The following is a 16,210-nucleotide window of genomic DNA, read 5'->3' as shown; positions in this document are numbered from 1 at the left end:
TATGGGAGTGCTGTCAGAGCAGTGGAGAATTACAAATGTTACACCCTTGTTCAAAAAAAGGGGAGAGGGATAAACCCAGCAACTGCAGGCCAGTTAGCCTAACGGTGGTGGGGAAACTTTTAGATACAATAATCCAGGACAAAATTAATTTTGACTTAGAAAAATATAGGTTAATAAATGAAATCTAGCACAGATTTGTTAAAGGCAAATCGTGTTTGACTAACTTGACTGAGTTCTTTGATAAAGTAAAGGTGAGGGTTGATGAGGGTAGTGCTGTTGATGTTGTGCATATGGACTTTCAAAAAGCATTTGACAAAGTATCACATAATAGACTTGTTAGCAAAATTGAAGCCCATGTGATTAAAAGGGACAGCAGCAGCATGGATACGAAATTGGCTAAGAGAACAAAAGCAGAGAGTAGTGGTGAACGGTTATTTTTCAGACATGGAGGGAAGTATGCAGTGGTGTTTCCCAGGGGTCAGTATTAGGACCACTGCTCTTTTTATATTTATTATAATGACCTGGACTTGGGTGTGCAGGGAATACTTTCAAAGTTTATAGATGACACGAAACTTGGAAATGTAATAAACAGTGAGGGGGATAATAACAGACTTAAGGAGGACACAGACAGACTGGTGAAATGGGCAGACACATGGCAGGTGAAATTTAACACAGAGAAGTGTGAATTGATACAGTTTGGTAGGCAGAATGAGGAGAGGCAATATAAACTAAATGGTATAATTTTAAAGGGGGTGCAAGAACAGAGAGACCTGGGGGTGTATGTGCACAAATCTTTATAGGTGGCAGGACAGGTTGAGAAAGCTGCTAAAAATGAAATACAGGATCCTTGGCTTTATTAAGAGAGGCATAGAGTACAAAAACAAGAAAGTTATGCTAAACCATTATAAAACACTGGTTATGTCCCAGCTGGAGTGTTGCGTTCAATTCTGGAGACCACAATTTAGGAAGGATGTCAAAGCCTTGGAGAGAATGCACAGGAGATTTACTGAAATGGTACCAGGGATGCGGGACTTCAGTTACATGGAGAGAGGAGAGAAGCTGGGATTGTTAATGGGAGATTTGTTACAGGTGTTTAAAATCATGACAGGTTTTGATAGAGTAAATAAAGAGAAACTGTTTCCAATGGCTGAAGGGTCGGTAACCAGAGGGCACAGATTTAAGGTGGTTGGCAAAAGAACCAGAGGCGACCGGAGGGGGAAAAAATTACGCAGCGAGTTGTGATCTGGAATGCACTGTCTGAAAGGGTGGTGGAAGCAGATTCAATAAGAACTTTCCAAAGGGAATTGGATAAATACCTGAAGGGAGAAAATTTGCAGGGCTATGGGGAAAGAGCAGGGGAGTGGGACTAATTGGAGAGCTCTTTCAAAGAGCCAGCACAGGCACGATGGGCCAAATGGCCTGATTCTGTGCTGTATGATTTTATGATTCTATGAAGTACAAAATTGAAAGTTATATTGTGGGTACACTGGCACCCTGAAATTAGAACTTATAAACTCTCAACGCATTTGTCTTAAATCCCTCTCACTATTTTAAATAATGGATTAATACCACCATTAAAATACCAGAGAGGGGAATTGCCACACAGCACATTAAGTGTTTGTATTGTCACAGTGGGTAACTTCAGGGCCCATTTGTTAAAACATACAGCAGCTAGCTGTACCCACAGACATGATCTGGATATTCCACTTGCAGACAGTAGTTCAGTTACTACACCATTATTAGGAGTTTGATTTCTGCCCTTTCACAAGCTACCACAGGGACCGCATGGGTGGGGGAGGCAGGTCAGGCCCATGGTGCTACAGGAAGGGTGAGGGAGAGTTGCAGTCACAAATCATTCTGACCCACTAACCACTGCAGTGGGACATCTTAATCTCGGTATATGCGGACCTCTAAAGTTGCACAGACGGTTCATGCCTCACAACCAGTGAGGTGCAAAGTGACACAGAAGATCAGCAAACAACACAGGACAACTACCTCATAAGCCTGCAACACCACCCACTACACACCAGTCCCAGCAAGCAGGCATCCTGCAGTAAAGCGACAAGCCTACTGGCCAGATATTTAAACCTGAATTTTACACCTGCATGGGGAAAAGAAACACTGGGCCAAAGCTGGTTCCACCAGAGATATACCTGCGACAATGCGCTCTGAGGGAGCAGACGTTTTGGTCAGGGATGATTTAAACGTGCGATAACATTCCATTAAGACGATCGATACATTTTTGGATATTAAGGGAATCCAGTGATATGGGGATCATGCGGGAAGGTGGAGATGAGGTAGAAGATCAGCCATGATCTTATTGAATGGCGGAGCAGGCTCAAGTGGCTGAATGGCCTACTCCTGCTCCTATTTCTTATGTTCTTATGAAGCAACTTCCTTAAAGATGGACTCACAAGCTTCATACACTCAGTTTAAAAACAACATTTTAACAGCTCTGATTAACTTCCCTTTTTATTTTTGTAGATTTCCCAACCCTCTCCCATCGCACCTTGGGTCCAGAGGCAGGCTACGATATCTGCTTTTGACAGGCCCCCTTGCAGTGGAGTGCTCAGTGATCAGATTCACCAGAATCTGTGGGTACGGTTAGCTGCTGTTTGTATTAACACATGGGCTCTGAAGTTATCCACTGTAATACGACAATACAAACACTTAATGTGTTGAGTGGCAAATGAGGCAGGAAGCTAGAACATTCTCCTCGTGCGGGAAAGTGGAGCTGAGGTCGATGATCAGCCATGATCTTATTGAATGGCGGAGCAGGCTCGAGGGGCCGTATGGCCTACTCCTGCTCTTATTTCTTATGTTTTTATGTATTCTCGCTTGCCTTATTAAAATACCAACACTGGGCCTGCACCTACGACAGGCACAGTTACACACTGTGGGAAGTCCCAGGAAATTCAGAGAGAGGGGTAACACAATGGGAGCGATGACCTGCCCTAACAGGTCTCTGCCCCTTTCTCCTCTTCCCTGTACCTGGGGAATGCCAATTCCCTGGGCACAGAGCAGAGAAAAAGTTTCCCTAATGCTTAAAGTACCTTGCATTACAGATGTTAATTCGGCTCCTTCGTACTGTGGATTCAAAATGACTCTGGCAGGCTTGGGCATGGAGTTACAATTGTTTGCCTGGTATCCCAGCCCAAGTTTGCCTATGAAAGCAAAAGGAATCCTCACTATATTCAGTTAAAAGCCTCTCCCACATCCAGCAATCTGAAGAAATTGCCATCTATAAAAAGATAGTTTGAATGTGTTTATTCTGCAAGAAAATGATGCCGCGGTGAATGAGTTAAACGGGTCTCCTTCACAAGAGGAATGAACATTACATCGAATGAGGTCAGTTTGACTCAGCTGGTCACACTCTCATCTCCGAGTCAGAAGGTTGTGGGTTCACTATGGGCCACATGACCTTAAACTAACACTTCAGTGCAGTACTGAGGAATGTTTTACTATCGGAGGTGCCGTCTTTTGGATGAGCTGCTAAAGCGAGGGTCCATCCACTTGCTTAGGTCAGTGTTGTCCAATAGGTTAGCCACTAACTACACGTGGCTAATTGGGAATACAGATGTGGGTCATAGCATTTCTGTTTAGTGAATAAGTAACAGATACTGCCGTTGGGCATGTGATCGCAATATTCCTACTCGCACGTGGTAAGCATGTGAACTTTAAGCTTTTTACGCATTTGTTGGTAAAATATTAAGATGAAAAGCAGAGTGTGCAAGTGTTTTTTGATTGTTGTGAGTACTTTACTTCTTTGGTTACTGAATGGTGGTAAATGTTTGTTAAGTAAATATACACGTGAAGTAAGAGTGAGTGAGTGAGGCATTTGCTATTAAAATTAGTGCATGTGGCTAAAATGGTGTTGCCATAGCCACATCTGTGGCTATTCAGCAATTCCTATTGGCTTAGGTGGAGTCTATTGTACTATTTGAAGAGAAGAAAGGTGTCCTGCTCAACATTCATCCCTTAACCAATACCACCAGAGGCTGATGAACTAGTCATTCATCTTATTTACTGTTTTTTCTTTCTCATGCTGTAGTCAATTTGGAGATAAGAATTTTGGATTTAAACAATGTAGCCAAAAGACGAGAAAGACAATGGGGGGAATTTTCCCAATCCTGAGGAGGCGGGACTGCTGGGAAAATGGGAAAAATTGGGCGAGGGTCCCAGCCTCGCTCCCACCCCGCCTGCGAACCATCTTCCTGGGAGGCGGGTCCCCGACTCGCGCAGGGACCCGTCTCCTAGCGGCGGGAAGGGGATTAGAGCCAATTAACTGCCTGTTAACAGGTAGTTAAGAAGCTTTTCCCCCATTTTCAGCCTGCTGATGTGGGCTTCCCGACAGCGGGAAACCCCGCTAGGGTCAGCGAGGTGAGCTGTGGGTCTACTGCAGTGTAAGTGTGCAAATGGCAGCTGCAGAGGTAGTGTGATGGGTGAAATGGTGCACAGGTAAATATGACAAGTGAGAGAATGTAGTGATAAATATTTTTATTCTGTTCATATATATCTGCAGGTGACACGATTTGATGTTTCTGTAAAGCCGCATCTGATCGGGAGAATTGACAGATGGCTTCTGCAATCTTACATGCAGCTGCCATCTGTTTTCTCCTAAGGAGAGAGTCATTGGTGAGCCTGGGTGCAAGGGCTCACCTTTGGACAGTTATTGTCAGTATTTGACAGCACCTCAATGCTGTCAAGCACTGACAATTCATCTGTCAAAAAATTATGGGGCCTGTCCCTTTAAGAAAACTGGCAGATGAAGCGTCATGCACTGACGTCATCCGACACCGGCTTTCCCTTAATTGGCCGGCAAGCCCACAGGGCGGGCTTAACAAGGTCAATCAAGGGAAAATAGCGTCTGTTCATCAGACGTCACTGAAAACCAGCAGTCCCACCTCGAACTTGGCCTTCCAGGTAAGATTCTGCCCAATGTGTTCGTGGAGCACCAAAATGTAGCACCATGAAGTGTGAATCTGTGGCTTTACACCTAAACCTTTATGTTGCTAACCAGGTGCTAAAGAGTTGTGCTGTAATCTGAGTGGGGAAGGTAGTCAGTCTAATTTGACCAACAGGAAGAAAGATCATCTCGTCATCTTGTCAAAAATATCCAGTCCGGTTGATGGTGTCAGGTAGAACACTTGGTGGAAGGGAGGTGAGGGAAACCATCAATAACAAGCACAGTGACTCACTGAGCTCAGTAATTCGAACTATGATTCAGCGTGCAAACCCAAATCTAACTAGAGGTTGATGATTAGTGATATCTTTTGGGCAGTGGATGGCGATAAGAGGTTTGTGAAACTTTTATCATGGAGTATAGCTAAACCCCATCAGCAAAGCAAACATTAAAATGTCTACCTCCCCCGGCATTGTTTTACCAATTAACTTGGTACTGACAGTTGCTACATAGCCAGCTGAAGTCTCCAGGTCTATTTAAGTGGTATTTACTTTGCCATTGTAGCATCCTTCCTTCAGGTCTGGAGTGGTAGAAACTCACTTTTATTAACCAGCTGCCTCAGTGCTCAATCGCGTGGCCTAATCCATCTGCATGACATTTACTGAGGTGCTTTGAGACTTCCAACCAAGGCAGGTGCACAGACTTGAAGTGAGAAGCGTACATCACATGGGATTTTGATTAAATGTCACACCTATGGGCTTTGGAGAGTGAGCATATATTTTGTTGATGCGAACATCTATTTAGATTAGAAACAGTGCAGTACTAGGTCAGGGTACTGACCTCACTGAAGGACACCAGAGTAGCAACACTAAAAAAATTAACTGAGATATTCAAATGTTCACTACACACATTTGTGCCATTGCTTCCCCACATAGTGAATTTACAACCTCAGATGTAACATTAAGGATGGAGAGACAGAGTACAGGGCAAGCCAAGTATCTCCACAGGAAGGAAGGGAGAAAATAATCTCTAGCAGGCATTGTGCCACCAGATCCTACTGAACTCTTTAGAAATAGAATGGGATTGCACTGCAATAAAACTATCACCATTTTACATGGAATTTGCTATCTAGGGATAAACTCAATCGAACATTACCGCCATGGTAACAGCTTTGTCTCTTCCAGGCTCAGTTACTCTGCAACCCTCCCTTGACAACGTTCATTGTTCATTTGTAAACAGCTTTCATAAAATTGCAATAAGGTCAATGGCGAATGTTTGAAGTAGCTTTTAATGAGCCTTCTAGTTCATTGGCTTTTCATCAGTTTTGTAATAATGAAGAAGGATTTCAACACCACAGCGCCCACTTTTGAAAGTTACTTGAGGAGAGAAAGTGAATTTTGAAGGTCAAGATCTAGTGAAGAATAATTTTTAAAATTACTGAGCCGGTTACGTCTGAATTAGCATATTGTCAATTCTTGATAGGAACCCAGGGTTTGATGAAAGAAAAATTTATGTAATTTGGTTAAAATCTACTGAATTGCCATGAAAGCAATCACTAAACGATCAGCAACGGACAGACAGCAACATAATATGCATCACTTTAATCCTTATTTCTGTAGTGCAGTCATGGTCCATAACTCTCAGGGGCACCTAGGATATTCCAATCTGAAACCTTCTCTCATCCTAAACTATTTTTATACAGACTTGGGCTATCCACTGCTGTTAATTAATCCAGTAACTGGGCACGCTCGTTAAAATAGCTCTTCTGTAATGTACTTTACTGTCGAAGGGAGCAAGCTGTATATTAAACATGCGGGACATACCTGGTGCACATCATCCATTCCGTTGCTAGCAAATTCAAACACCAGCTCGGTGTGTTGGACTGCAGCAGCCATGACTCACAGATCAAGGGCTCCAGCAGCTCTCCAGAATCAGGATAAAAGAGACTTTCTACAAGCGTGAGGGAGTGAAGGCCGCTCTGTGCTCCAGGAGGTAGTCAGTGTGGAGAAATAAGTCAGTCTCGTTAGCCTTGCTGACCTTGGTGCGAGGAAGCATGTACCAAGGTGACCGACTTTGAATCAAAGCTGCGTGTGCATCACACGGTGGGGTGGTGCCGAGGAGACAGTGGAGAGCCTTCTTCGGTCCTGGAGGTGGGATTATGATCTCGCAGAGAAGGAAAGTTCTTGGAACATTATGGATTAGATCTGAAAGAGCAATGCAAAAGGAAATGTTAATTTGGGGGTGGCCACATCACTGCTCAAAGTAAAGACTTGAAAGCCATGGTTAGCGTTGGGGCCAGTGATGCTGGTACCAGTATGCCGGGCAGCCTAATAACCGAGACGGACATGGCGTATTCAGTAAATCTGCTCCCAGTGGGTTTCCCCAAAGTCAGACAGGGACACAAGTAACCAACAATTCAAACATCATGATCCAAAACTAGATTGATTAACTGTATAAATGTTTTCACGTGATTTGCTGCTCAATCTGTCTTCTACAGTATGAACAAACTTTACAGTTTTGCACCCGGTTAAATAGCGCTTTGTTTGAGGTAAATGCCGGACCACCAATTTGATTATTTAAAAAAAAAAGAGGCGCTAAATTAAGCTAGCCCGTTGGCACGACAGATTGGTATATTGCAGCACTGTGCCGGGGGGAGGTAGAATGTGGACTTACACCAATGATTCCACGTATGGGGAAATGCCAACCTCACCCAACTCATGAGGGAGAGCTGCCAAGCACAAGCCCAAGCCCAACTTTCTCAGGGGACGCAAGGAGACAGAAATCAGAGGGCAGGTCACCGATATTCTGATGCATCTCCTCAAGGATGCAATAACAGATTTTGGCAGACACCTGGCAATAGAATGGTCTTTCTATTATCTTGGTTGGGGTATGGTGAGCAACATGGAGGGTGAGGAGGAAGAATAGAGAAAATAAAATAAAACAAAAAGAGTGCTAATTTAAACAGAAAGTGATTTTATGAAGAAATCCACTGGAGTATGGCTTTAGGAATATGTATGTACGTGTATGTAAGATACATATTCCTAAAGCCATATGCTGTTTAATTTTTTTAAGCTTAAAGCAGAAAGAAGATTCTGTATTAAACACAAGGGACTTTATTCATTTAGGTATCAAAGCTTATGAAAAATTGTTGCTAAGATTTTTCCAGAATCTCACAGAGGAGCTCAGTGTACAGTATATTATGGATGAAGCATTTGAAGTTACATGAACTACACTAGGGAGCATTTCATTCAAGGCAAAGCTAAAAGCCCATAAGCACATAAGATAGAGTTTACGCCAATTCTTGTCAGCAGTTTAACACCGCCACTGAAATTGTAGGCAGAGAAAATTCACACACGTGTTAAGCGTTGGTCCACTAAAATTGGCAACAGCAACCCCTGAGTGGAGACTGCTTCTGGTTTTGGGCCTTTAAGTTTGTAATTTATTTCCTATTCCTGCCCAGAATTCTTGACAGGGGATCAGCAATTCTAACTGATAGTAAAAAGGATTTGGCCGAGAAAAGTTCGCTGTTAATTTGAGAGAAAAAAATGTTTTTAAACGGTACAGAGAAACTACAGAAGAAATGGGATGAAGTGGAGAGCTCTCTCAGGAGTAGGCGCCATGGGCCTATTAATGGCCTACCTTGTGTGCTGCAAAATTGTAATGATTCTAATTCCCCAATTTACTTCAGAATCTTCCTCTAGACTAAACTCGAATTGTTACGTGCTGCCAGATTTTTCTGTTGCTGAATACTCAGGTAACTGCGCACAAGCAGTACGTCAAGACTGGATCTCCAAGCCTGCTCTGAAATGATGGTTGGCATTGGCTTTAGAAAAGGTGCAAAAAGTGGCTAAATCCACTCCCTTAAAAACAGATCATTGACCATCCAGCTAACCGGGTCACGACTGAGCTTCTCGGCTCCCCGAGTAATCTTAGCAGTCCTGATATAAAGTTGAAAGGGAAAGTTATTGCATGAAAAATTCTTTCTAACTCCTCAACCCGCACAAAAAAAAATCTGAAAAGAAATCAATTCCTAATGGATTCCTCAGGAGATTTGTTTTACCTCATTCTCTCCAGTGCTGCTCATGCTCAATAATGATGGCTCTCAGGTTACCAAAAGATACAGGAAAGGTAAAAAAAAGACTTCTCTGATGATCCACAGTGCATGAAAAATACCCTTTCAATATTTTCGACATGTATAATGTACAGACACATGGGAGAAAACTCTCAATATTTGCAGTCCAAAAGGATATGCAATGGTGGTGAATGGCAAAGTAATTTTAAATATTTATATATACTGTGAATATGGCAAGTCCTATAAAATCTGAATATGTACATGCACCCAAACTGCAAATATCATCAGGAAATATAAAGAAAATGAAAAGATTAACAGTGCAAGTATTTTAACATTACAGATGACTACAGGTATAATCCAACCCTTCCCCAGATATGTAAGATCCATAAAGAGGAAACTGCTCAATTACTATGGGCTTGATGGCCGGCGCGGACACGATGGGCCGAAGGGCCTCTATCCGTGCTGTATTACTCTATGACTCTAATTGATGGGAGTCATTTTCAAAAGAACCATTTTGCCTCTTATAAATTCCACATATGATGCAGGAGCCTATCTGCACAAATTCAGTCATAATTGATTGTTAAGTTTGGCTCCCGCAAAGTATTGAAACAGATTTTGTACTTATATATTCCTGCTTTTTTTTTAAAAAGGTTAAACATTTAACATGCAAACGATACTAACAGCAGCAATACAAAATGATTTTGGCTTCTTTGCTTGGTGATCAAAGTGTTAAGTCCCCGAGGACAATCATACCCTTACATGTTATTGCCAAATCCCAGAACTGTTCAGTACTGGCATGAAGAGTGATTATAAAAGTGGTTGCTTATTTCCGTTATCTTCTGAAGATGGATCATCATCATCATCATCACAGAAAACTCAAAGGAAATGACTTGTATAAATGAAGCCAGTAATAGTCGACTATGCTTTCCTGCTACTGCAACTTAGCAGACTCTCACTGGTGCTACTGCTATACCGGTGGGTTTCTCGTTGTTGTAATGATGCAAGTGCTATCATATAGCTCTAATTAACTCCACCATTATCCAAACCGATTTTTCTGCCACTTGCCCATTCTCCTGCATTAATCCACACGGTGCGGTTGTTAAAAGGTTTTCTCTTCTCTCTGCTCAAAGTGAAATGGTACGTGCAAAGTTCAATACCAACAGTGAGCAGGAAACAAAATCTCTCTCAAGTTCAGAACAATCACACAGTTCTGCTAAATCGTCATGGGCAGCATCTGACTGGCACATGGATTCCCTCTTTGTAACGGGTTACGGGAGAATTAGAACTCCTTATCCAGTGAAACACGGCTATGTTGCGAATTTCTATTTGCAGTGATGTGGGCTGACATGAAGCTCATCACCATCTATCCCAGGAAACGCAGACAATATTCCAGCTCAAAGAGGTTATTCGCGGATTTCCAGTTATTTGAACATCCAATTATTCAAACTAACGGTGGCTCAGTGAGTAGCACTCTCACATCTGAGTCAGGAAGACGTGGGCTCAAGTCCCATTCCAGAGGCTTGAATAAGCTTGGCTGATACTTCAGGGAAGTACCGAGGGAGTGCTGCACTGTTGGAGGAGCCGCCTTTCAGATGAGACATTAAACCAAGGTTCTGTCTGCCCTTTCGGATGAATGTTAAAGTACCCATGGCACTATTTCCAATGAAAGCAGGGGAGTTCTCCCCGGTATCCTGGCCAATATGTATTTCTCAACCAACATCATTAAAACAGATTATCTGGTCATTATCACATTGCTGTTTGTGGGAGCTTGCTGCGGCCAACTGGCTGCCGTGTTTCCTACATTACAACAGTGACTACATGCAAAAAGTACTTCAATGGTTGTAAAGCGCTTTGCGATGTCCTGAGGTTGTGAAAGGCGCTATAGAAATGCAAGTTCTTTCTTTTTTCTTTAGCCTGTTTATCTCTCCGGAGTCGTTTGAGGTCATTAGAAGGATATGGTAAATCTCTAACTACACCCGACAGCTCTGTGAGTTTAATCAATGAGGTGCTTATCTGGCGTACACCAGAAAGTTCCCAGATTTGAGTCTGGTTGCTAAAATGGGCACTCCTGGATGAAATGAAAAGTGCTCGCGTCGGGCAAGGAGCAGAATCGGCTTGAGCTGCGATAACCCCCGGGGTTGAATAGGCTACCAGTACCCAAGGCCGGGTCTCGTGCATAAAGACTTGCCAAGTGGGTGAGACCTCTGAAGGGGGCAACCAGTGCCCGTGAAACAGTGAGCCAGCGCGGAGTCAGTTACCTTCACCAGGGAACAAGAAAGAAATAAAATCGGCAGGAGGAAAAAAAACCCAGCAGGTTCGGAATCGACCAAAGGGCTGCAGAATCGGCCCTGAGAAATAAAAAGTGAGATGTTCTGCAGTTACTGCTGCGTTGCGAAACAGAGCGTTGCACAAATCGGTCATCTGATCTTAATTATGACTCATCATGGGAAATGCAGTCTGTCACTGACCTCCACATTTCTACATTGCTCCTGTGGTCTGATCTGCAGCTTCAGCTGGGCACAAACACCAGCCAAGTTTAGTGTTTCCTCTAAATACTTGGCCACAGCTTTCACATACTGATATGATATATATATAACATATCAATTATTTTAAATTTTATAGGCTATCTTCATATCTCCCTCCCCCCCACCCCGCATTGAAATAATTAACTGGCTTGTATGGATTTTTTTTTTTTTTTTTAAATCCCAGGTTAGATTCCTGGTCTGTACCAAGTTGGCTGATCTCAGCAGTAGGGGTGTTGTAATTAGCCTCAGTGCCCCTGGGTTGGGGGGCTAGGGGGCTGGAGGGAGGTGGGCAAGTCAGCCAGGGTTCCAGCTACTTACTATTATCCACTGCCCTATACTGGCGAGTGCGCACATCAACAGTAGATAAGGTGTATGATGCCTCCCCCAGTGGAATTGGCTGACATTGACATGTGAGGAATGGGTGAGGTACCAGGAGACTTCAAGCACCTTTTCAACCATGTTCCACATGAGTTGGTGCCCTCAGGAAAGGAGGGGAGAAAATCGGGATCGGGGGCGAAGGAGAAATTAAATGGAAACTGATTACAAGATACGATGGAAGAACAGAAACACACGTCATTGGATGATTGCTCCACGTGACTTGTACGCACAAGAGGAAAATACCAACATAGATCCCTTACCTCCACTACAGGGAGGAGGATAAACCTGGAAATGACAGGCCAGTCAGTTTAACGTGGGTGGTGGGAAAGCTTTTAGAAACAATAATCCGGGAGAAAATCAACAGGCACTTGGACAAGCATGGACTAATAAAGGAGAGCCAGCACGGATTAGTGAAGGGCAAATCGTGTTTGACTAACTTGTCGAGTTTTTTGATGAGGTAACTGTGAGGGTGGATGAGGGCAGTGCAGTTTCTTGCTGGCAAAATTGAAGCCCATGAGATAAAAGGGGCAGTAGCAGCATGGATACTAAATTGGTTAAGGAATAGAAAGCACGAGAGTTGCGGAGAATGGCTGCTTTTCGGATTGGAGGGAGGTATACAGTGAAGTTCCCCAAGGTTCTGTACTAGGACCACTGCCGTTTTTGATACACATTAATGACTTGGGCTTGGGGGTACAGGGCACAATTTCGAAAATTTGCAGATGACATGAAACTTGGAAGTGTAGTAAACAGTGAGGAAGATAGTAATAGACTTCAAGTGGACATAGACAGGTTGGTGGAATGGGCGGACACATGGCAGATGAAATTCAATGCAGAGAAGTGTGAGATGATACATTTTGGTAGGAAGAATAAGGAGAGACCATACACACTAAATGGTACAGTTTTAAAGGGGGTGCAAGAACAGAGAGACCTGGGGGTGTTTGTGCACAAATCTTTGAAGGTGGCAGGACAGGTTAACAAAACAGTTAATAAAGCATTTGGATCCTGGGCTTTATAAATAGAGGTATAGAGTACAAAAACCAGGAAGTTATGCTAAACCTGTACAAAACATTAGTTCGGCCCCAGCTGGAGGTTTTTTGTCCAATTCTGGGCTCCACACTTTAGGAAGGACATGAAGGCTTTGGAGAGGGTACAGAAGAGATTTACTCGAATGGTTCCAGGGATGAGGGATTACAGTTACGTGGATAGACTAGAGAAGCTGGGGTTGTTCTCCTTAGAGCAGAGAAGGCTAAGAGGAGATTTGATAGAGGTGTTTAAAATCATGAACGGTTTAGATAGAGTAAATAAAGAGAAACTGTTTCCAATGGCTGAAGGAGCGATAATGAGAGGGCACAGATTTAAGGTGATTGGCAAAAGAACCAGAGGCGACATGAGGAAAAACGTTTTTACGCAAAGAGTGGTCAGGATTTGGAATGCACTGCCTGATAGGGTGCTGGATACAGATTCAATAGTAGCCTTCAAAAGTGAATTGGATAAATACTTGAAGGAGAAAAAATTGCTGGGATATGGGGAGAAAGTGGGGGAGTGGGACTAACTGGATTGCTCTTCAAAAGAGCTGGGTAGACTTGATGGGCCGAATGGCCTCCTTCTTTGCTGTACTATTCTATAATTCTACAGTGACATCCTCATTAGTCATACCATCATTTCGATGATGAATCTGAAGCAACATCTTCACCTAAACTTACAGACAAATTATTTTATTTTCAAAGGAGACTTTTCCTTTTAAAGCAATCCAGTTACACTACCAAAATCTTACTGTGAGTCCCAGTATCAAGGGTCTGAGTTATGAGCAAAGACTGGAGAACCTTGGACTTTCCAACTTGGAAAGCAGCATCTGGAAGGCTCCCTCTGAACACTGTGCCCGTCATTGATTTGGATACAGGCCTAGGAGGGATTGATGTTGAAATCTGCAGATGATATCAAAACACTAGTGGAAGGATATTGAAGCTGTGGAGTGTGCAACGCGGGTTCAGTAGGATGCTGCCTGGTATGAAGAAATACAAATATGAAGAAAGATTTGAAAAATTGGCCCTGTAATCGCAAGAACAAAGCCGATTACATCATGATATAAATAGAAGTGTTTAAAATGTGAAAGGAGGGGACAGAGTAGCTAGAAGCAGACGGTTTCCAGTAGTTGAAGGAAGGGTTAACAAAAAGGGGCTATAGATACAAGAATAAATGTAAGAGATTTAGAACACAGAACAAGAGAAATTTCTTTACACAGAGTTGTGGAGCTGTGGAATTCACTTCCAGGGTTAGTGGTTGAGGCAGAAACTGTCAACATTCCAGATTAGATTGGAGAGGGGGATGAAGGAAATGGGGTTGAAGGGATATGGGAACAGGGTGGGTAAATGTGATTGGAACTATTTACTCACGTGGAGTGTAAACGCAGACATGGACTGGTTGGGCCGAATGGCCCGTTTCCGTGTTGTAACCTCTATGTATTTCTATGTATAGGTGATCTTAGAGGTATACAAGATTGCTGAAGGTATAGAAACAGTTAACCTGGAGTGTTACTTGAGCTGAACTACGGGAGTAGTAGATAAAAGGGAACACAGCTTCAAACTAAAGGATATACTTAGACAGGAAATTCTTCTTCACACACACATCAACAAGTGGAACAAACTTTGAGCTGGAGTAGTGGAGGCAGGAAGCCCTGGAATCTTTTAAGAAACAGTTGGAGGCCACAGTTGGGTAAGGTTCGGATCTCTCTGGGTGGATGAATCAAGATGGGCTGAATGGCCTTCCTCATCTACAACTATCTTGTGATCTTATGATGACCTAGGAATCTTGCTCTGATTGCTTAAAGTGGCCTCTGTTGGAAGAGTACAAACATTGATATTGGGTCAGGACAAGATTGGTTTCGGCTATGATGGTCCCTGCAGCCAAATAGCTTTCCGGCTCTCACTGTTAAGACACAACATGTGAGGGATGGTCACTTGGGTGAGAACTGGAGCTAGCACTTGTGGTCCTAGAAAGGAGTCAATACCTTCAGGAAAGGACAGGAAGGGGGAAAATAGACAGGAATTTTTTTGTAAATATATTTCTCTACTGCATAAACACCTAGGGGGAATAATTGAGTCGCGCCCCCTTTGGCCCGCTAACTTCGCCGGGGCGCTATCCCCTGAAAAAATTAGCACCCCTGCGGCTGAAATTGAATGGTAGCGCCCCAAGAGGGAAGAGGGGCACCACTGGAAGTGCCCAGACTCCCTCTTGGGGCACTGCGAGGGAATATCACAGCGCTATGTGCCACAGTACTAGCAGGCCTTCCTCCCCTTCTTAAAAGGGCGGGGCCTTGCGTAGCGCGACCCGGGGCCCAACTGGGCCACCAGGGATCGGAGTGCCAGCAAAAGAGCCCGGTACTCAAGAGAAGTACCTGGCTCACGGAGCGCAGCCGGCACTCCGTGGGGAGGCTGCAGAGGAGGCCGGGGACGGCAACAGGGGCAGATGGCCAGCAACAAAAATGGCCACCCGGCACCTCGCCTTTAATTGGCGCCGCCCCAGCCGCAGGTAGGCCCCCCTGACTCTGTCGGACATAGCATCTGGTGGTAAGTCAGGGGGCGCTACCGAAGATCACGAGCGGGGCACTACGCACGGCGATGACGTCATCACCAGTGGCGCAGCGCCACGGGGCGCTAACTGTTACCGCCATCGCCTGCTGAATTTCGCAGGAGGCGTTGGTGGCGCTGCACCCGGGCGCTAGTTGCTTTGCATCCCGTTAGCACCCTTTGGAGCAGGAAGCAGCACCTCATTCCTAGTTCTAACTATGTCGTTGGTTCCTACGTGGACCACAACTGGATCCTCCCCCTCCCACTCCAAGTTCTTCTCCAGCCGCGAGGAGATGTCTTTAACCTGGCATCGGGCAGGCAACACAACCTTCGGAACTCTCGGTCGCGGCTGCAGTGAACAGTATCTGAGAGAACTACTTTTACAGCTCCTGTATACTGTAGTACCGGCAGTGACCACACCTGTATATAAGCCTTGAGCATGCCTCTGTACTGTCAGTCTTTAGACTACCCTCCTCCAGTAAACACCTGTTGATTGTTAAGTTACAGCCTCCGTGTAGTTATTGGAAAACATCATACTTTAAGAATCACGGATTCAACAGTGGCGACGAGGTCGATTCGAATCTACCTGCAACTCTGCATTTCCCTTCAAGGATTCGCTCTGGGAGGGCGGTGGAAGAAAGTCGAGGCCAGAGGCACAGGCGTCGACCACGAGCAATCGCCCAGTCATCCGGCAGAGAGTGAACATCGCAGGGGAGGCTGTTGAGAGCCGGGTTTGGTTCCCCAGCCACGACGATCCAGCAACAGA

General features: G+C 44.2%; 1 protein-coding gene across 4 annotated transcripts in view; it reads right to left on the bottom strand.

Moving 5' to 3' along the window:
- The window catches only part of elf1 (E74-like ETS transcription factor 1), a 267,604-nt gene that overhangs the window by 51,475 nt on the left and 199,919 nt on the right, over positions 1 to 16,210 (bottom strand). For all 4 annotated transcript variants that reach the window (XM_085995929.1, XM_085995947.1, XM_085995921.1 and 1 more), the window contains one exon: positions 6,727 to 7,107. In XM_085995929.1, the coding sequence (XP_085852055.1) occupies positions 6,727 to 6,798 (72 nt within the window). In that variant the 5' untranslated portion in view covers positions 6,799 to 7,107. The remainder of the gene's footprint in view (positions 1 to 6,726; positions 7,108 to 16,210) is intronic.

Source organism: Somniosus microcephalus, chromosome 1 (genome assembly GCF_052327205.1).
Source record: "Somniosus microcephalus isolate GS21.2 chromosome 1, FLI_Smic_1.0, whole genome shotgun sequence".
NCBI lineage: Eukaryota > Metazoa > Chordata > Chondrichthyes > Squaliformes > Somniosidae > Somniosus > Somniosus microcephalus.
Note: the sequence above shows the minus strand (reverse complement) of the source record. Positions and strands in the feature narration are given on the sequence as shown.